Genomic DNA, 21,947 nt, shown 5'->3' with positions numbered 1-21,947 from the left:
TGGCCCAGGCCTCTCCTTCACCACAGCCCTTCAGGAGAGCTCTCTGGACTTTCTCAGGTGAAAACCCAGGGCTGGTTATCACTTAAAAGAACCACATTGTAACATCTGAGCCAGCCCAAGCTTGAGATTTCAAACTGCCCTGTCTTCTTCAATACCCAGGTTTGTCTTTTGGCCAAGACTAAAGTCTTAGTTCTTATGTATTTTTGTTTTTCTAGCTTCTATGATTCTGTTATAGCCCAGCTTTAAGATGGATCGCCCTGAGGTGCTGGAAGGCTACAAGCCAAGAGTGGGCCACAAAAGAAGAGCCCCAGCTGCATTGTGCCTGGATGAGGGGCTGGAGGAAAGCTGCCCCTCAGGAAGCTGCCAAGATCTTTGGCCTGTCCAGGGAACTGCTGCTGGCATGGAGAAAGAGGTGTTCACACCAGCTCCCACACAGGACACACAGGTGTCTGCTTACAGAAACAGAACATTTATTGGAACCCACACTTAGCCACGGCTAGTTGGCTTTTGCCCACTGACTGGGAGAATAAGATATGGCTGTGCAGGGTGATGGCCAATGAGGGAAGCTGCAGTCCACCTGTAAGAATAGAAAAGCGAGCTGATTCCCACAGAAACACCACCCCTTTCTGCTCCAGGTGCACCGGGGCAGTGGGCTGACATGGCTTCTCCTGGCCTTCCAGGGCAGGGGGATACTGTGCCCTGTGGCACTGCCATGCAAGCGATGGAGGATGAGCGGCGTGTCCAGCCTGGCAGTGACAGACACAAGACCAGACGAGCTCTTGCTGTTTCCAGTGAGAGCACAGGCAAAGACAATCGATTCTTGCCCCTCTGCTTTCCAGAGAAGCTTTGGAGAATGCTGGAAAGTGACCAGTTTCGGTCCATTTGGTGGAGTGAGGGTGGAAAGTGCGTGGCCATCAACAAAGACCTCTTCAAAGTGGAGGTGCTGGGCAGGGGAGTTTGTCCGCGCATTTTTAACACACGGCACATCAGGAGTGTTATTCGCCAGCTGAACCTCTATGGATTCACCAAAGTACAGTGGAATCTCCAAAGATCTGCCTCCCTGCCTGAATTCCTATCAGAGGAAGCAGCAGCTTCTGCTCACAGCCAGGTACAGCAGCAGAGGGGAGAGAGAGACCTTCACAGCAAATAAGGCCTTGCATAGAAGAGGTGGAGATGGGAGTCAGTGGTCTGGTTTTTACTTCCTTTTCAGTCTGTGCTCAGGCAGGTTTGAGTGAGTCTTTCTGACTAGTAGAAATGCAGATAAGATAAATTTCAGGGAAATCTTCTGAGTTTGAACCCGTTTAAGGGACAGCCTCAGTGTAATCTGATTTCTCTGAATGTCTTTGCTCTGTGTCTTGCTGCACCATATCTGAAACCTCCCTGTGGCACCTGTCCAGTGCTAAGCAGATGCATCCAAGGATCATGGGATAACCTGCCTGCTCATATCTGCACTGAAGCTGCAGAGAAATAGTGATATTTAGCTTTTGAAAGCAGTTCTTCTGCTTTGGCCCCCCAGAGGGCAAAACCTCAGTTGTGGTGATGCCTGAACACAATGGTCATATAATGCTTTAGTCTGAGCTGTAAGTTCCATATGGCCCTCAAAGACCTTTTCCTTAGCCATGTTCCTCTTTTGTGATTCAGAATCCTAGTTCTTGTTGATTGGGGTTTTCCCGTCTTGGAATAATAGCAACTAACTCTTCTCTTTGTTTTAGATCCTCTACTACTATAACCCCAGCTTCAACAGAGCACATCCCTGGCTGCTGGGAACGTGCAAAAGGAGGGCTGCCCCCAAACAGAGAGCCCTGTGTGCAGCAGGATTGGATGAAGGGCCCCTCCAGAAGCCCAGGTGGTCAGTGTGGAGGGACATGCAGGTGTCTGCTGAAGCCCATCCTTCTCCACTGGCAGCTGCTCCCATGCTTCCAGAGCCTCCTGCAGCACAGTATGGATATAAAGTCTAATGGACACAACCTAATTGAGTTTATAATAAACTGTTTGAACAGTAAACCTTTCTGGTTGTCCTGTTCTATTTGAACAGTGGAAAACTCTCTTCTTGTATAGTTCTGTGTCTTTAATATTCCACTTGTCCTTTAGTGGCCCCAGCAAGGCAGATGTCCCAGCACAAACGTGGCCATGTCATGGTAGCACAGAGAGGTGCAGCAAAGGCTGAGCTCCTGTTGGCAGGGGACAGAAAGGAAGCCAGGAGGTTTTTCTCTCTCTGAGGATAAGATGTTGGAAGGGCAAATGATTGCAAGGAAGCAATTGGTTTGGGCAGTGAGCAGTGGCCCCACCACTGTCTGGTTCTGCCTGCTTCAACTGGCTTGGAAATACAAAGAACCACTATCCCCTCACACAGCTCAGTTCACTGCAGGAATGTAATTATATTGTTCAGAGGGGAAAGTGCTGCAGGGGAGATGGTCAGGTGGGTGCCATAGGGTTAATGCTGGTTGGAAAAAGGGCTGCTCTGACATTCTGCAAACAGATGCATCCTTCCCTTCAGCATGTAAAGGCAGCAAATGTAACAGATATTTGGAGTTGTTCTGTGGTCTGCTCTGGTCACACTTACCTGCAACGTGCAGGAATGGTGTGTGGCAAGGAGAGAAGCAGTTGTCTAGGTCTTCAGGTGGTGCAAGGCTCCTGAGAGCTTAGAGCTTTAGAAGAAAGATTGGGCAGTTCTGTGCTTGCCTGTGCTGACAAAACTCTCCTGTCAGCAGGAGTTTCTCTGTAAAGGTTGATGTCCCCCTGCCCACTCTGCTCTCAGCAGGGCTGAGTATTTATCCTTTTAGTTTTTCCTATGTGACACTTTCCATGGACACTTGATACTCTTGAGCAGGGTCTGACGGATACCCTCCTCTAATCTGCAGAGTGGAGAACCAGATTTGGGAAATTCTGGGACAAAGAACTTCATAAGATTAGACGCTAAAAAGTCAAGGCCAAGTGTGATCCAGCCCAGTGATCAATGTTGTTTGGCAAGCAGCCCCATGGGAGAGGTGAATACTGGAACATGCTTCCATGGCACTGGTAATACGGTGCTCTGTAGGTGGCTGGTGCTGGACCATGCACTGTCACCTGCCCCAGCACCTGGGGCAGTGTGGCAATGAACCCTGCTGGGTGTGGGTGCTGGACATGTGCCCCAAGAGTGAGGAATTCCATGTCCCAGCTTCACTCCTGTGAACTCAGCTAGTGTTTTCCTAGCACCAGTTTTTGTGCACTTTGGGCTCTGTGTTGATGCAATTGTGAGTTCAGTGAAGCATGAAGTCTGCTCACCCCTGCAGACAGCAGCAGAGAAAGTTCAGGGACTGAGAGCAGCCACCTGCCCTTGGTCAGCAAGATCAGCACAGCTGAGCCACCTATGCTAGAGACATTTTAAAGCCAGGTTTGATCTATATTCCTGTAACAGATTTTAAGATCTTATAGTGGCTTAAGACACTAGAACTTATGTTAGTAGTCAGAGACAACTTTGTAGATGCCGAGAAGGCTGCTGATGGTGTTCTGGCTGGGTCCAGCTTGCCAGGTTTTCTCACTCTTGAATCCTTCTCCTCCTTTAGGCTCCTTCTGGAAACTGCAGGCATGTACAAGCTCCCTTAACTCCCTCTCTCTTGGATGGCTTAAGAACTGTGTAGCTCCACAGAAGCAGTAGCAGTGTATTCCTCTGGTGCTTCTGCATGCATCCCCTTGTCACCCTTCCCCTCAGCCCTTCAGCTATACGGATGAGCGGTTAGAGTAATACAAATCCACTGCAAATACTGGGCAGCAGATAAACCAGGCTGTTGCAATTAACCAAGTGATCTCTGACTCTCTGCCTAGCAGATGCTTCAAATCTGAAGCAGAAATATTTTCTTTTGGTGTCCTGAGCAACTGCAGAGCCCAGGCTTTGCAGCCCCTCTGCTTTACAAGAGCCAAGATCTCTGCATGCCGAGTGTTGAGGAGAGGAGAGGGCTCCCAGCCCTGTCACCTGTTTCCTCCTGTTGCTACAGTCAGCTGGTGTCACTTTCCTCCCTCTTTTCAAGGCTCTGATAACGAGCACCTGGGGCTGCCAGGTGACCTTTGGCTGAGCTTCCTCTTTTAAACTCCCGTGGCTTTTGCTTCATTGCCTGCTTGTTAAGCAGCAGTAAAGATTCGTTCTGATAGCAGTAGAGGCTGCTCCCTTTCCTTTTCTCTTCTTATGCAGCATCAAAGCTCTCTGAATTTGCTTGAACAGATTTGCATTTAGGTCAGGACTTACTTGAGAAAAAGGTGGGGTTTTTTTTTTCCTCCTGTCTCTTTCTTAACTGTGTAAGGAAGGGTCATAAGCACAAAGGCAGGTGGGAGAAAGAAATGTGGGCTGTAAATAAACAGGTTTGGCACACAGGGGAGTACAAAGTCATTAGTAAGAGAAAAAATAACTGATGTGGCAGCAAGCTACATCTTCAGCTGATGTAAAGCAGCCTCTCCCCATGGAAGCAATGGGACCATGTTACTGTCACCAGCTGAGCTGCTTGGTGGGTCTGCTCCCTTCTGCAGTGTCTGACCTGTCTGCAGCTGCCCCTTTCCACAGCTGCAGCAGAGAAGGTTAGACAACAACTCTCTGTGCTATGAATCTTCATCTACATTCTTTGGCTCCTTGTAGCTGTGTGCTTGGGCTGCCTAAGACTCTGCTGTGCTCTCTGGGTGCAAAGTGCCAGTATCAGGGTGGCTGTCACAACCCAGATGGTCATTTCGGCCTGTGCCATAGCACTGCAGGGTTGGTTGCCCAGTGCCACTGCCTCCATCTCCAGGATGTATTGGGATGGGACACAAAACAGCCGTGAAGGACCCATGCTGGGATGGTGGGGATCATGGGGACAGGATGACCTTGTTGTGAGAGTGCTGCTAGCAACTGGGAGACCTGGGTGTAGGTGCTGGTTCCATTTTAGTGTGTCTGTATTGCACTCACCAACCCCATGTCTCTTGGCACTTCCTTTGTAGATGGCAAAATACTTCTTCCCACCACTGGTCTTGTTGAGAACCTCAGCTTTTTCAGAAAAAGTCTCATGGTGGTTTTCAGAAGCTTTGCACGCTGTCCCTTGGAATATTCTTAAAACTGCAAAGGTATGAGTAGAGACTGGTAGTAACCCAGCAGTTTAAGAATTAACAGGTGAGAACTGGAGTTTGCAGTGTAGAATTGGTAAACATGAAGTTTGTTTGCTAAATTTAGACCCACACACTCTAGAGAGAAATTCAGGGCTTTATGGATTTGGCTTGGAGTCAAAGGTTAACTGTAATTTCATGCAAGAATGACTCACCTGAATTCAGGTGCTCTGCAATAGCTTTTGCAGCATGCAAATCACAGCCTTGGCAGGGCTGCCAGTGCAAGGCTCTGTTAATGTGACAGCGGGGGCAGATCTTGGGGCGTCTGGTCTCTTTCTGATTCACGGTGATACAAATAAGCCCAGGGAAGGACTTGCTGAGAATGACTAGATAATGCCTAGGTGGCAAGCTAGGAAGTGGCATTTGGAAGAGGCAAGCTCATTCATTGGCATGACCATGACAAGTCTGCTTTTAGCGGAGTTACGATATTCTCCACAGAGAAGCTGCCTGGATCGGCCCGGTTCATCTCTGGCGAGGCCGTGTTGGATTTCATCCCGATTTCCTGCTCGCTTCCCCTTATCCACGGAGGTGTTTGCGGCCGCAGCCTGCCTCCCGGTGGCCAGCTGGGGCACGGCAGGAGTGCCCCGGCCGCGGGGACACCGGGTGACAGCGCACGGCCTAAGGGACGCGCTTCTGAGGGACTGCAAAACCCCGTCCTGCCCAAACCCGGGGCAGATAATGCCACAGGGATGTCCGAATGGCTGAAGTGGGCTATTCAAGACTATCAACTCCACCGCCAGACCCAAGGTGTGCTTGTTGCTCCCGAGGGCCCCTATTTCCCTCTTGACATGAATTTTCTTTAATTCTTTCTCTTTTGACATTTGCTCTGAACTCCCACAGGTGAGAGTGTCACACCAATGATCTGCTGTCACTTCTGGCTGCTGGGGCTATGCAGTGGCACCCCAGGGCTGAGGTAAGGAAAGGAACCATCCGTGGCCACCATAGATGCTGCTCATGTATTATCTAGAAGACAACTAGGGGTGTTTTTTTCGCGTGGTGGAATCCATCAATTAAAGCAAATGTTCCCATTTCCTGCTTTTAGAAGTGGGAGTGCAATCACAACATGGTTTTGGTTTTTTATTTCTCTGAAATGGATTGGACAAAATTCTTTCAGACCTCAGGCATATTTAGCATCGTGCATATCTTCTTTTTTTATTTCAGTGCAGAGAAAGAAAAGCTAATACTCAAATGCCAAAGAATTTAATGAGGAACAGGTCAGGCCATGCTAGAAACCGCTTCAGACTTCCAGATCCAAAATCCATAGCTATATGGGCAGAAAGGCCATGTCTGAGGGAGGAATGTATCTCTTCAGAGGCAGTACCTCAAAGGGCAGGGAGGAATGCAGAGCTTTTCAGGCACACAAACACTCCTGAACCAGCAGACTGTCTACTGTGGGATGGCAGTGCAGCAGGGAGAAGGATGGGTGGCTTCCCTGAGGAGACCAGTTTATGGGATAATGTTCATGGCTCTGCATTTATGAACAAAGCAGAAGTGATTCAGATAAAGTAAACCAGAACATCTCTTGACCAGATGGCTTGAGCGAGGGCTTGGGCTTTGTTCCCCCAGCCTAATTGCTGGGTCATTTGTGGGTGGAAAGGAAACTACTGCTTTTGGGTCTCATGACAGAAATGAAGCAAGTGACTCCCCTGGTCCATCTCTCTCAGCTGGTTTTAAACCCACTAGATAAAAAAAAAAGCAAACCTATTCAAGAAGTTTGCAAAGACAGTGGGTTGACATCAAGGAATCCCTGCTGCTTTGGGGCAGGAGATGTCAGGAAAAGGATTCTCCATGCTAGAGCTGCTGTTTCTGCATTGCAGGGAGCCACATTTCTGCAGATGTCAGAGGGGTCCAGCTGGAAAGCTCCCCAGACAGGGCCCTGGGATGCCCAAGGCTGCAGCCATGCCAGCTCCTCCCTGGGGACCCACTCCTGGTGCAGCCAGACACAGCCCAGGCCCCTCAGGACAGCTCTGTGGACACTGCTGGCCTCTGGACTCCCACCACTGGTGGCTCTGGGACAGAGAAGCAACAAGGTCTCTTCAGCAGTTTCTCCTCAGGCTGCTTCCCGCACCAGGGCACCACTGCCAAGCATCACAGAAATGTCACCTGCAATGTCCCCCCAGCACAGCGTGGGCACCACAGTGATATGCCAGAACATTCCATTGGAACCTGCTGTCTGTTGGTGCCAGTTGGCCTTTGCCTGCCAGCTGGTGGGACACAGCTGGCAGGCAAAGCTGTCAGGGGCCATGGAGCGAGAGTTCTCAGCCCTGCGCTTTCCACAGAAGCTTTGGAAGATGCTGGAAAGTGGCACCTTTCAGTCAATTTGGTGGAGTGAGGGTGGAAAATGTGTGGCCATCAACAAAGATCTCTTTGAAGTGGAGGTGCTGGGCAGGGAATGCCCGCAGGTCTTCCACACACAGAAAATTAAAAGTTTCATGCGGCAGCTGAATGCATATGGATTCACCAAAATGCAGTGGAATTTCCAAAGATCTGCCTCCCTGCCTGAATTCCTGGCAGAGGAAGCAGCAGCTTCTGCTCACAGCCAGGTACAGCAGCTGCTCTGCACAGCAACTAATGCTTGTGATAATCTGGGGGGGAAGAGGGACCTTCAGAGCAAATAAGGCCTCCTCATAGAGGGCCATTTAAAAGTTGAAAAGCCACTTTTTATAAGGGAGGTTATAAAATGAGGGAGAGGGACTTTTTGTGTGGGCAGAGAGTGACAGGACAAGGAACAGTTGTGTAGTGAAAGAGGCGAGGTTTAGATTGGATGTTAGGAAGAAATCCTTCCCTGTGAGTGTGGTGAGGCCCTGGCACAGGTTGCCCATAGAGGTTGTAGATGCCCCATCCCTTGAAGTATTCAAGGCCAGGCTGGAAACTGAAAACTTCCTGTGGCACCTGCCCAATGCCAAGCAGATGCACCAAAGGACCAACAAGATCACCTGCCTGCTCACATCTGCACTGAAGCTGCCAAGAACTAGTGATATTTGGTTTTCAAAAGCAGCTGTTCTGCTTTTGAAAATCCTACAGTGCTCTGCTCTCAGAAGGCGAAACCCTAGGGGTGGGGATGCCTGAACACAGCCATCACAACCTTTAGCCTGAGCTGTAGGTGCTACACAGCCCTCAGAGTACAGGATTCTCTGCTGCAGCTTGGAGTAACTTTGGGGTTACCAGTCTTGAGATGGTGGCAACTAGCTGTTCTCTTTGCCTGTTTTAGATCCTCTACTACTATAACCCCAGCTTCAACAGAGAGCATCCCTGGCTGTTGGAAACATGCAAGAGGAGAGTGTCCTCACAGGAAGAGGCCCAGATGCAGAAGAGATGAAGGAAAGGCCCTTTCGAAGCCCCGATGGTCAACCCAAACTTCATGGAGAGGCAGATATGGGCTTCACACAGGCCCCTGTTAGAGAGCAGTCAGTGTCCAGTCTGTAGTGTCTAACTAATAGCGCTGTTCCTAGATTGAGATACATAGAGTTGGAAGAAATAGATCTGAGTTGGTATTAAACCACTGGAAGAATAAACCTTTCTCAGTTGTCCTGTGCTCTTTGCACAACCCCAGGGCGAGTTCCTATTTTGAACACCCACGGACCAAGCAGAAGCAACCGATTTCCCACCAGCTAAACCACTTCTTGGAAGTGACCAGCCCGGCTTCTTGCCCTAGAGGGCACGGGCTTGCGGTGCTCCTCCGGCTGAGGTCCGGGGACCGCCTCCACCAGGCCCTGGAGCCCTTCAGCCCCAGAGCAGCACTGAGGCAAAGAGTGCGGTTGATGGGCACTGAACGGGCTGCCAGTGAGCGGCCCCGAGCCTGCCAGGATAACTGATACAACAACGCCGGGAGGGGCTTTCCCAAAGTCCCGAGCCCCCTGACTCGGGCTGACTGGCTGTGGGGCCGGCTGTGCCCCGCGCCCGCCGCCGCCCCGCGCCCGCCGCCGCCCCGCGCCCGCCGCCGCCCCGCGCCCGCCGCCGCCCCGCGCCCGCCGCCGCCCCGCGCCCGCCGCCGCCCCGCGCCCGCCGCCGCCCCGCGCCCGCCGCCGCCCCGCGCCCGCCGCCGCCCCGCGCCCGCCGCCGCGGCCCCTCAGGCCGGGCCCGCCCCTCGCAGGGCGGGGCCGTTGCTACGGGGCGCGCGCGGCGCGGGAACCGAACGCGGCCGCGGGGCGTCATGGCCGCCGTGTGCGAGGTGAGCGGCGGCCGGGCCGGGCCGGGCCGAACCGAACAGAACAGCACAGCACAGCACAGCCTATGCGAGGCCGCTGCGGCGGGGCCGGGGCCTCCCGGAGTGCTGTGGGCACTGCCGCTGAGCGCGGGTGGCGGCGTTGGCAGCCCTTGGGCCGTTGTGTCCGAGCCGGGAGGGTTGTGACTGTGCAGGGCAGAGCGAAAGGGGAAGGCAGGGCTGGTGCCAGCCCGGGCGTGTCTGGTGCTGTGAGGGGCTCTGAGGCCGGGGTGGCGGTGGGAGGCAGTGCTGGGCTTAGGGGAGGGTTCGGTGCTGCTGTGGGGTGGCATCATGCAGGTGGGGCTGGGACAGAGGGGCTCGAGGAGCGTAATGCTGCTGGTAGCCCTGGGTCTGGGCTGCTGGTGGGGCTGGGGTTGGTCTGTGTGTGTGGAGAGCCGCACCTCTGGGCTGTTGGAGGGGTTCTGGATCTGCGGAGGGTGCTGGTGTTGAGGGGGAAGGGCTGCCCTGTTCTGGAGCTGGCTGCTTGTCTGAGCTGGGGCTCTGGTCAAGGCCTGGGCGGGAAAAGGCTGTGGTAGAGATTTCCGGGGAGGCAGGGGCGATGTGTGTGAGAGCAGGGAATGAAGGCTGATCAGCCTGTCCTGAACTCTGCGCAATTTTCAAGTAAAAGTTCTCTTGTTCCTCTTTTTGTGCAAGAGATACAAGAGAACCTCTTGTAATAGGTCTCTTGAATCTTTGTGGTTTTTTTGCCTGACCTCAGGCTTTTTTTGGCCTTTGCAGCAAGTTGCTATGGGAAGGGTTGTGTGTCAGTCTGTTCTGCTGCAGTTCGTATTCCTCCTGCCTGTTTCAACAGGCGTGTTAAACCTTGTGAGTTTGTCTCTTCCGTGCAAACAGTGGCCTCTTGGCTACACCTGAGCTGAGATGAGCAGCTGTCAGAGCAAAGCTGAGCTTGGCTGCCTGCTCAGGTGATCATGGACATGGCTTATCTGTTCTACAGTCAGCTTTAGAGTCTCTGTGCCAGCAGCGTGTTGTAAAAATGCATGAGGGATTTGTGCAGTCACCCAGGATCCAAGCTAATAACAGCTTGTATAATTCACTTCTTTTAAAATTTGTGAAATTTGTGTTTTGTGTTGTGCAGTTGCCTGCACAACAGTTCTCACCTCTACCTGTTTTTTGTAGGGTGAATATGTGGCTTGGTTCACTTGTTGTAGCAATAAAATGATTTTACTATAAAAAGACAGTTCTTAAATCTGTGTTGTCTGAACGTTCTTGTCTTCTAGGAAGATCCATCCCTGGAGAGGCACTTCAAAGGCCACAGAGATGCTGTCACTAGTGTGGACTTCAGTCATGCTAAGAAACAATTGGGTAAGTTGTCTGTGTTTTGATGGCCAGAGGGTAAAGGAGCTGCTCTGCTTTAGTTAGATGTGGAGAGCAGTGGAGGTAACTGAGCTCTGCAACAGCAAAAGGTCCTGCTGATGCTTCTTGCTAACAGCAAATTGAACACTGCTCCACTCACCTTGCAAGCTTGTGTTTTTAATATGTTGTGAAGAGCTGCTGAGCTGCCTTTGGTCAATGTTTTGCCACAAGGGAGAGGTGTTGGAGGGAGGTGTAGCCAGGGTGCTTTTAAGTCACCAACTCAGTGGTCTTCTCTGCTTAAACTGTAGTGACATTTAACCTGCTGCAGCTGATACCTGCCTCGGCCAATGAGAAAGGGATGAGATAACCTTCATTTCCTGAGTGTGTGGAAGATTTGCAACCTGTGTGGCTTCTGCCTCTGCAGCTGTTGCATGGCTGGACTCTTGGAAAAAAATTGTCAGCCCAAAGTAATGCGTGGCTGGCCTTGTTGTGTTTGAATTACTGATGAAATGATATGCACGACCTTAATGAAATACACAGGTTGCAATAGACTGGTGAAGCTTCAGAGGCAATGTATTGAGACTGCTAGAAGCTGTGATGGTGAACTGAGTGTGAAACGTAATTTTAGTGTAGTTGGAGGAGAACTAATGCAAGTTTGTTTTTGTGTGGTTTTGTTTCTCCTTGTTTTATTTCAGTAAGTGGCTCCATGGATTCGTCCCTGATGATCTGGAGTATGAAGCCTCAGATGAGAGCCTATCGCTTCGTGGGTCACAAAGATGCAGTTTTGTGTGTCCATTTTTCACCTTCTGGTCACCTTGTGGCTTCAGGCTCCAGAGACAAAACAGTCCGTCTGTGGATCCCTAGTATGTGAGTACCTACTCCCTTCTCCCTCTCTTTGTGTTTAACTGTGGCTTGGAATTTCTCCTTACTTTGTAGCAGTTCTCTGGCTATGGGACAGGGATCTGTTTGAGGGAAAGGAGAGCCACTGTGTCTTTGTTTTCTTTCCAGTCTGTGAATATGGAGTTCCTGGTGGTACAGTATATGCTGGAGACAGATTTTGGACTGGGAATTCCATAAACCTGTTGGATCTCTAAATATCCTGTGCTTTGGATCTCTAAATATGGCTTTTGTTTATTTGCCAGAAAAATGCATCTTGCATTTATTTGGAAATGAGGTGTAAAGAACAATGAGCATATTTGAATTGTCTTGCTTGACTAAGTTAATGGCAGTTTGCTCACAACTGTACAGCACCAGGTGTGCTGAATTCAGTTGTGTTATTTCTTGTGTGGTGTGGCACTGGAGTGGCCAGCTGGAGCATGGGCCATTATGGGAGTGGTTGTGAGGTCGTTGCCAGCTTGGCTGTGTCTAGATGAACTGTGAAAACACCTCTGTCCTTGCCTGCCTTGCAGCAAAGGGCCTGGCAACAGTACAGAACCTCAGTGTCTTCTTTTATGTTGATGTTTTTATAAGTGTTTAAATGGTTGCACAAATTAGCTGTTGCATTTTTTTCCCCTTTATAGGAAACATGGGTTTTGTCCTGTTGGATTGGCCTCCAATATGGAACTAGAACTGGTCTTTGCTGTATTCTGTATTGCTCATGAAGCATGAGCAAGTCTGGATCAAGGTTTTATCCTGATGTGGCCACATGCAGTTCCCACAGATGTGGTGGTTACTAGCATTGCTCAGCATACAACAGCTCTGTGTTTTCAGGTACAGAGTGTCTTTTCTTCCCTGTTATGCAGTTTTAAAGAGCTCTTCCCTTTTGTGTAGCAAAGGAGAATCGACTGTGTTCAAGGCTCACACAGGGACCGTGAGAAGTGTCCATTTCTCCAGCGATGGCCAGTCCTTAGTCACAGCTTCCGACGACAAAACAGTCAAAGTGTGGACGGTTCACAGGCAGAAGTTTCTGTTCTCACTGAGCCAGCACATCAACTGGGTTCGCTGTGCCAGGTGAGTAGGGCTCTCTGACAAACAGAGATGGAGATTTATCCCTCAAAGCAGAGGCTCAGTGTCATGCTCTGGTGCAACACATTTCTATTCAGGGTAATTCAGGTGTGTCTAGTCACTAAAATATATTGCTGACCTGCAGAGACATCCTTTGAGTAATAGTCTGCACCCACTTTGTGTTTCTCCAGTAATCTCTGCCAAGCTGAGGTTGTCCTGCTTTGTGATTTGTTCTGTGTTTTGTTTTTACCTGGTAAGGAGAATTCTGTGTCTTGAAGTTGCTAACAGAAAAAAAGAAGAGGTTTCCACTGTTAATTCAGCTTAGTTTCTTTAGACTCCTCATGCCCCTTGTTAAAGGGATCACCTGTGCTACCTCCAAAATGTTGTAAGTGCTGCTGTGATAATAACATTATTTCCTGATAACTGTTTCAGATTTGGTTTCAAGGAGTTATTTATACATATGTGTACCTAGGATAAAACCATGGTTTATCCCAGGTTTATCCTATCCGTAGGTGAAAAGTTCATTACAGTTCTGGAATGTGCTCATGGCAGTGGCTGGTAGCAGTATAGATGCCCACAGAAGAGCAGAAAGGATGTTTTTCCAGTATGTCTGATGATCTGTAGTTAGGGCCTCAAGTCCTGATTCTGTAACATGTGTGCCTCTGAAGAGAGATCTGGATCTGTCATGTATATGATATTTTGGGATGGGAACTTAATATATTCTCCTGAGATACTGGAATGGTGAAGGGTCTGCTGCAGCTGTTCTCTTGTGAGTGACTGGGTTGCTCTGAACTGTGGCAAAGGCAGGAATTGTTTTGAATCAGGGCAAAGAAACAACTTGAGGTACACTTAAATTGAAACAAGTAACACACAAGATCTTAAGTCAGACTCAAGACTTTCCTGAGGGTTATTTATATGCTTGTGGAATTAGAGATAGTTCGAGTACTTAGGGTTTGCTTTCTTTTCCCTCAATTTAGTGATTGGATTTTCAGTCTCCCTGATGCCTCTGACTTAATGAAAAGTGTGTTTACCAACATACTTCACAGCAGGCCAAATTCAGTTGACCGCTGTACTCCTTTCATTTGAAGGCTTTTCTTAATTGCTGTAACTCTTGCCTTAGATTCTCTCCTGATGGACGATTGATAGTGTCATCCAGTGATGATAAAACTGTCAAGCTATGGGACAAAACCAGCAGAGAATGCATCCACTCCTTCTGTGAGCATTCAGGGTAAGTACCTGTGGTGATGTCTGAAGTGGTGTTACCTGGGGAATTTACACCTAGTTTGTGAGATTCAGAGATCCCTGTCCTGGCAGTTATAAAACTGCTTAAAAAGCCATTAGCACCTCTTACAAAAATAGCCAGTGTGAGGGCCCAGTCCAGAATTGCTCTGGACCCTTTGACAACTCAAACTGTGAGGGTAACATTTCAGTAACTGTCCAGCACATCATCAGTTTCTCTGTGCTTAATTTATTTTTGGAGATGCTTAAATCCCTTATTTCTTCTTTTATTTTGCTCTGAGCTGACTTAAATTAAAAGTGCGAAAGTCTGCTGACAGAATGGCACTTGAATGCTTTGATTCATCTTCAAGTTTTTAAATAATGAGGTTATTCAAAAACCCCACTTTGCATTCAGAAAAATAGCTGTTAAATTTTGAATATTGAGCCACAGCAAAAGATAATTTACCCAGAAACAAAACAAGTCCTCACAGAACTGAGACTGGAATCTCCCTAATTCGTTGCTGCACTGAATTTCTAGTGCAGTATTATGTTCTTTCTAGGTAATATACAATATTCAGACATTATTTTTTTTCAGTGCTCTTAAGTATCTGTCTTGTCCAAACAACCTATTGAAACATCTCAACTTTTTCAGTACTTGCTACAAGAACGCTCAAAAGATAATTAATTTTATCCAATTTGTTTGGTGAGGAGTGACAAAGTATCTTTCCCTGAAGGGTCTGAAGCTTGTATTGTACTTATGTGTTCAAACTAAAAATTGATTGAATTCAGATGCAGAAAGAAATTTGGCCTCAGCCTTGCTACTTTACAAGTGGCAACATATGATATCAGGCACAAATATACTAAGTTCCATCTTAAATTTAGTCAACAGAAGAAAAATCTCTGCTCAGTCTTGTACACATTGCTCTGGAAATAATATTAATTTAATAGAAGACATATATTATGCAAACATTAAATGAACACTTGAAAATGTTGTTGTGACAGCTGGATCCATCAGATTTCAGGGGGTTTGTGTCTACAGTTCCTACACCTGTAATGTGAACTACTTAAGATGTGCTTAGGTAAGAGCGTGCAATCTACCTGAGGTTAGAAGCAAGGTCTTAAGAGAAATTCAGCAACATAAATTTTCAGGTTATCTCATTTCCTTAACATTCCATGAGTCATGACACACTTCCCTTGCTGAAAAGGCTTTTTGATCTTTGGCAAGAGCTGAAGGTGAGCAGTGGGGTTTGTTTGCCATTGCCAGGTTTGTGAACCACGTGGATTTCCATCCCAGCGGTCACTGCATTGCGGCGGGCAGCACGGACAGCACGGTGAAGCTCTGGGATGTCAGGATGAACAGGCTGCTGCAGCACTACCAAGGCAAGTCAAGAGCTGACAGAGGTTGAAATGCCTTCCTGGAGTCTTGTTGCTAAAATCAGTAGTGTTTTTAAATACTTGGGCAGTGTCAGGTTGTCCTTTAACCTGCTTTATCAGCTTTTCAATGGTGGCAAGATCTGCAGTGCATGTTTCCAGCCACAGTATAACTTGGCTCAAAAGTCATCTCTTCCTGCTTTCCACTTAGCTATTAAATTGTCCAAATCTAACGTGGTTTAGGCTTGGCTGCCAGGTTTATTTTTTGTCTTGGAATGACATATTTCCCTGGTATCCCACCCTTACTGAATGGCATTTTAGTGTGACACCCTTGCTATTGAAGTGACCATTTTCCTGGGGTGAGTGTTATTTTTAACAGCTACTGTGTAAATCCTGTGTATTAAAGTTTGAACTAAAAATAGTAACAATAGCTGAAGAAATCTTAAATTGCAATGGTGGCTTTTTGCAGTCACTTCATGCACCTGTGGCCACAAACTGATGTGTTTGTAACATGTTCTGGAGATGTGTTTATAAGCCCTGCTCTTCTGAGGGTTTACGCACACCTCCTTTTGGCTAAATCTGATTTTTTGTGGCTCTCCTGTGAGGCTGCCACTCCTGTCCACTAGATGGCATCTGTGCCTTCAGAACGTGCTGGTGCTGCCTGATTTCCAGGGAATCCATTTTAAACATGGAGTTGCATGGAGGAGTTAATAGATGAGTAGCCCTGCCTCGGGCTCTTGCGTCTTAAGGTTGGGCTGCTTTCCAGCACCGATTAGTCTTTTAGCAGTGTTGCTCTTGTTGCCAACACTTGTTCCAACTGTGACATTTGTAAATGAAAGTTGGAAGTAGAGAGCAAGCTGCAAAACCTTTTGTATGGTGTGTTTTTCTTTGAGCCAAGCAAAGTGTGCTCTGGTCACGTTTACTGTACAGGAGAACACACAGATGCTTTATTCGGTTCTCTGCTTGGCACTGACTCTTTTGTACAGCAGATTTTGTACAGCCCCTACAAAAATGGCCAGTGTTTATTGCCTGACATTTTTCCCTGTCCAAAGCTGTGTGTGGGACACCTCTGTAGCAGGTCAATGGAAGCAGCTCTAACCTGGTTTTTATTCCTGTTTAAAAAGAATAATTGGTACTTTTATCCAGTTTAGATGGGGCTGATGGTGGTTATCTGTTCAGTAGAGACTGTGGCTGTGTCAGGTTCATCCTAATTCATCTTCTCCCTGGTGATCAGTAAGGGTTGCATTATATAAAAAAAAGTGTTGTGGGGCTTGGGACAGTTTTGTGCAGGCTGGAAGGACTCAATTTTAGATGATAACTCCCAGTAAGTCCCCTAAGAGGCTCTTGTTTTGCTAGGGCTTGGCTGGCAGAAGGGTGGGCTTGTAGCAACAAGTGACTGGGAGATGCCACCTTGTGCTGCACTGGATTCACTGGATTTATTGTTTGCAGCATGGAATCAAGGTGGCAGGATGTGTTGGCACATTTTTTGGAGAGGTGTTATGAATGGTCTTGCGGGAGATATGAACTGCTTTGACAGCAGAGATGAGTTCTGAGTTTTCTCTGAGTTCACAAGAGCCAAGAAGTCCTTGGGCACAGAAGCTGCAACTGCTTATGCAGCCACAGTGTGTGTGACTTTTTTCCATTATGGAAGGGTTTTTTGTGAAGCTGGAAATACTTTATTTACCGTCTGGAACTTGGAAGATGTGGTACATTACTAACCTTGTCTATTCCTGATGTGATTCCTTTCAGGACTTTCCTTGGTTGACAAGATACATTTACATTTATCTGAATATAGACACTAAGGGTATGAGGAATATAACAAATCACTCAGAATAAGGGGCAAAGATATTTATCTCAAGGGACAAAGATATTTATCTCAAAGATATTTATTTCAAGGGACAAAGATATTTATCTCTTTCATAAGAAAAAACTCCACACAGGCCTTTTTCTCCTTTAATGCACAGCATGATATGAAGTTGGGGATAGAGGAAGATGTAGCTGTGTGATAGAGACAAGTATTCACCAAGAATAACAGTTTAGAAGTTACCTGTGCTAAGGTTTTCTTCTGTGTTTTGTAACAGTCTGGGTCAAGAGGAGTTGTTTTCAGAACTTAGCTGAGGTATTTAGTGTTCCTGAGAATTTCAAAAGTAAAGACATTCTGTTTTACAATTGAGGAAGGTTATTTCAGCTATCTACTTCAAATCCACATATGCAAGAAATAATATTTGGTTCTAATGTATTGAAAATAGTATTTTAAGGGGTTTCTTAGCTTACAGTGTGGATTCAAAATGCACAGTAGGCTCTCAACAGAACATAAATTTAGTTGGATGTAATGTATCAGAAGTAATAGATTTGAGATACCAGAACATTTGGAGGACATATAGTATAATTAAGAAAAACTGGATGGTTAAATCCCTACTCAGGCATATTAATATTCTGTAATGTCACATATGCTCAGGAAGCTGGGCATATGTGAAGTACTGCATGTTCTCATAAATAAATATGTTCAATAGCCTGTTTTGTAAAAGTTCGGGGAGGGAAAAAAGTCATATATTAAATGTTTAATGTTACACTGAACTTCAGTGAAGTTTGACTTTTTTCCTAGAACATTTTCTTTAACATTTTCAAAATAAATCTTGGGTTTCATCTTCATGCAGGGAAAATGGCTTTATTGCAAGTGCACACTTTGTCCATTTGTATTTGTTTTAAATTTTTGGTGAGACAAATAGGATGTCTGAGGAAATAATGCTTATACTGGACCATTTTCAAGTTGCTCTTATTCCTTAGTTTCTCTTAACCCCAGTCTTGGCTAGAGTCAGATGGTTAAAACCAAAAGAAGCTGTGCAGTGTCAGCTCTGAGTGTCTTCCACTGTAATTCCAATCTTCTCAGTGTCCTAATGTACATATTTTAATCTAGAATGATTTGAGAGTGAGACCAGCAGCTCCACGGTAGTGAAGTACATCAGTGTCCAGTGCTCTCACAGACTCCTGTAGTTCACTTGTACATACTGGAAGCTTTTGTAGCATTGAATCTCCCAGAATAATTGGCAAAGCTTCCTTTTTCCTTTCAGTAAAGTAGTGCCTATTTTTACAAGAATCGAGTTACTGTTATTGTTCTCCAGTGCTTTGAAGAGCTTTTGTGGAATGTTTCCCCCATGATAATTTTCCTGTTAAATTTTGTAACAGACAATTAGAATGTGCTTGTGCTTTATTTTATTCTTTTGCCTTGGGCTTATGTAAACTGATCTTGGTGACTATTATACATTTTTTTCCTATCCTTAGTGCACAGCTCTGTGGTCAACAGTCTTTCCTTTCATCCGTCCGGAAACTATCTGGTTACTGCTTCCAGTGATTCAACTCTTAAGATCCTGGACTTGCTAGAAGGAAGGCTTCTCTATACTCTCCATGGTCACCAGGTGAGGAAAAGCCTATTTTAAAGTAATATATAGACTCATAATAAACTGAAAATCCATGCTTGAGACCTTCATTCATGACCAAAAATTGTTTGAAAACTTCCTTGTGTAAAATCATGATTATAGTGCTAATAGTCTTTAAGATCATCACTGTTTTGAAAGGAAGGAGGTAATGCAGGAATTGAGAGAATGAGAAAGCAAGACTAAAAGTGAGCTCCAATATTGAGAATTCAAGTCTAAGGCAGAAGAAACACAGAGCAGCACCCTAGACTCTAACTGACTCTGTCAGCCACTCTCTAGTGCAGCTCTGTCTCCCTCCTTATCTACAGAGCTGCAAATAACACTTGTCCCCCTGACACAGATGTTTTGGAGATAAATGCTGTTCACCTGGCAGGAGACTCAAGAACAGTAGCTGTAAAATAGAGAAAATCTATTTTGGGATTTGATTTGGGAACATCTTGTTAATGGACTGAATCATACAATTGAAGGTGATAAATGGTGCTGGTTGGTTAAGTTTAACTGATTGGCCTATTAGTATTATGCTGCTGGATGTGTTGCTTGTAAGGTTAATTTTATGAATGCTTGTAGCTCTGTTTTTAAATCTTAAATGAAAATAAATAGACTAATTTCATTGTCCATGCAGATTGGGGTGTAAAAAAGCAGGATTGCCTTAAGGGTTCCCTTTCCAAAGGGACAAAGAGAACAGAAATTCTTAACCCACTTGTGTCTCTTTTAAAGTTGGGGCTGAGTTTTAAAGCATAAAAACTGTCAGGGGAAAACCACAGCCTGAAGTTTTTTGGAGATGATGGGGATTGTTGTGGGCAATAATGGTATCTGTGTAAGCTGTAAAACTGGTAATCCTGTCTTCTTGTGGCTTTGTTTAGTGCCTGCCTTGTTTGATGGCTAAAAAGGTCAAATTTCTTCTCTAACTTCTCTTTTGCTATATATTAATAAAATTTTCTTCTTTTTGTGATATTAATGAAAAAAATAGAAAACCTTATGCTTTAATCTTTCATGAGGTAGAGATTTGATTAAAACTGACCAAAGGGTTCAACTGCTAAAAGAATGGGGAGGAGATAACAAATGCTGGTTATTGTACCATGTCAGCCTTGGCTGTGTAAAACTGTTCATAGAAAACTGGACTAAGTGGATACTCCTATTAGATAGAGGCTGCAAAGCTTCTGTTGCCTTAATCTTGTTTCCATACTTGTCTGTTGTGTTAATCTGCCAAGTGAGATCTTGAGATGCAGCTTCCTGGAAAAGGGTAAGAGTTGGAAGAATGGGAAATCTTTACATTTTCCCCCCTTCCCTCAGGATGGGATGTGCTTGGTTATGGTTCAGCAGGAGGCTGAGCCTGCTTTCCATTTTTCTCCTGTGTGAGCTGCTAGCTGTGCCTCGCTGACTGCAGTAGCACAAAAAAAAAAGAGTTTAGCATTGAATGAGAGTCCAAAACTGATTATGGTGATGGAGATCTTCAGAATGAGCAATAGAAAGTCCCTTTAGGCTAATGTTGTACTTAACTCGAGGCTTAACAGAACAGTTTGTGCATCATCTATCCAAAAGTAGAATTAAAGTTCCCTGTTCCTCCTCCCTGCTGCTCAGATCAGTAAAAGTGTCTGCCTCTTTCTCCTGGGCATCTACCTGGCATTGGAAAAGCTTTGCCTTTGGCACAGCTGAAGAGGATCTGCTGTTGTGGCATTTACAGCTCATTCAGTTTGGAAACAAGTGCAAGTATTGAAGTGGCTGGTAGAGCTTTCTGGTTGTCTTTTAAGGGCATTGCAGAGATACCTCTGGAACCAGTCCTGGCATAGTCCTGCCTGGCATTCCCAGTCTGCCATGTGCTGTATTGTTGTGGATTGGTTCTTTTACTGCCTGATTGAACAGACACCTGGCTTTTCCACTAGAAGCATATTGGCAACCTGTGCTTTGTTCCCAGTAAGCCACTGCCAGTGGTGACAGGCTTTGCTGTCACCAGGGGTGGATCCTGCACTGACTGCTTCTCCAGCTTGTTAGGCTCATTGATAAATCCAGGTTACTTAATGACAAGGGACTTTTTTGTCTCCTCTGTTATCACTATGATTTGTGCCAGTATCCCCAAGTGGCTAAAAACAGTGCTGTGGACTTTTATGGTCATTAAGTTGATTTGTCTTTTTGAGTGAGTGCTACAGGTTAGTCACCAGATAAACAGACTGTTCTGAAGATGTTCTTGAGTTGTGACTTTCTGAGGTTGAATGTTCTAGTTGACACTTTGTTCCTACTTTGCTGCCTGCTGTTACATTATTCTGGGAAGACTGCATGCAAGTGGACACTTGAAGGAAAAAAACCTTAAGGTCCTTTAGACATACTTTGACGCAACTGCTGGACTGCCAGGAATTTGTTAGCAGCTGATTAGCTGTAGTTTACATGGGGAGGTTGGCCAAGTTTACATTGCTGTCTTTAATTGAAATGTAGCTGGCCCCTTGTAGCAGAAGGATCATTAGAGACAGAAATTTGCAGCTTGGAGCTGACATCTTGCAGCTGCAAAATATCATTCTGTATTGTGCTGCATATTTTGGTGCTGGAGTGCTTCAAGCTGTGAAGTACTCTTATCTAATTCCATACAGATGAGACACTGGCTTGGTATGTAAATCCACCTCTAGTACTGAATCATTGTTGAAGAACAGAATGTTTTGGGACCCTTAAGCTGCTCCCAGAGTGTTGCTAGAGGAGAGCAGGTATGTACATGGTACTTGTCTGCCCTTAGGAATGGTTTAACTAGAGCATTTCCAGACTGACTTCCTCAGTGGAATGGAAGTTCTCAGTAAATATTTAGAAAGCATCTCATGGTTATGTTCATAAATAGAAAATGCAAAGTTACAGTTCTTCAAGCTACCTTGACTTGAACTATGAAGTAGCTACATTCCACCTACCTGGGCAGCATAAAAGCTCCCAGCTGTGCTCACTGACTAATGAATGAGCTCTCCTGAGCAGGTGCACAGGAAACAAATGAGCTCCTTTACTGTCAGCTGCCAGCTCTGCCTAGGTGACATTAAACATCTCTGTGGCCTGGTCCTCTTTGAAAAGTGTGAGGACATCTCAGGACTATGCAAAAGTCAAACAAAAAAGAAAGAAAAGTAGGTTGCAAACAACAAGCAATCGACTTTAGGCTAGCATTTCTGAGTCTTGAAAGGAAATACGAGTTCTCTGTCCTTGTGTTTTGATAGACTGAAGCTTTCAGGAGTTAAAGCTGCTGAAGATTCAGCTGTAAGATGCCAGTGTAAATTTTCCCTATGTTGTAGCCCTTACTCCCTGATAAAAGGAGGGTGCAAACATGACAGTCCTCCTCAGGAATTTTTCAAAGCCCAGTGTATTGAGAATCCTTGAGACTTCTTGTCAGA

General features: G+C 46.2%; 1 protein-coding gene and 1 long non-coding RNA gene across 4 annotated transcripts in view; both read left to right on the top strand.

Annotated features, from left to right (window-relative positions):
- Window positions 1–260: 260 nt before the first annotated feature.
- Window positions 261–21,947, top strand: part of POC1A (POC1 centriolar protein A) — a 53,582-nt gene continuing 31,895 nt past the window's right edge. For 2 of the 3 annotated variants that reach the window (XM_063411762.1, XM_063411761.1), the window contains exons 1-7: window positions 9,170–9,277; window positions 10,549–10,633; window positions 11,320–11,491; window positions 12,395–12,574; window positions 13,689–13,796; window positions 15,051–15,166; window positions 18,440–18,573. In XM_063411762.1, coding sequence (XP_063267832.1) covers window positions 9,260–9,277; window positions 10,549–10,633; window positions 11,320–11,491; window positions 12,395–12,574; window positions 13,689–13,796; window positions 15,051–15,166; window positions 18,440–18,573 — 813 coding nt within the window. In that variant the 5' untranslated portion in view covers window positions 9,170–9,259. Of the gene's footprint in view, window positions 1,109–9,169; window positions 9,278–10,548; window positions 10,634–11,319; window positions 11,492–12,394; window positions 12,575–13,688; window positions 13,797–15,050; window positions 15,167–18,439; window positions 18,574–21,947 lie in introns of those variants that run through there. The other variant, XM_063411763.1, reaches the window with a different exon arrangement.
- Window positions 5,236–8,994, top strand: LOC134558158 (uncharacterized). Its single transcript, XR_010082291.1, has 3 exons — window positions 5,236–5,853; window positions 5,947–6,019; window positions 8,318–8,994. It is a non-coding gene; the product is annotated as an uncharacterized LOC134558158 (long non-coding RNA).

Source organism: Prinia subflava, chromosome 14, assembly GCF_021018805.1.
Source record: "Prinia subflava isolate CZ2003 ecotype Zambia chromosome 14, Cam_Psub_1.2, whole genome shotgun sequence".
In the NCBI taxonomy this organism is placed as follows: domain Eukaryota; kingdom Metazoa; phylum Chordata; class Aves; order Passeriformes; family Cisticolidae; genus Prinia; species Prinia subflava.
This window is presented reverse-complemented; position numbering and strand designations above follow the sequence as displayed.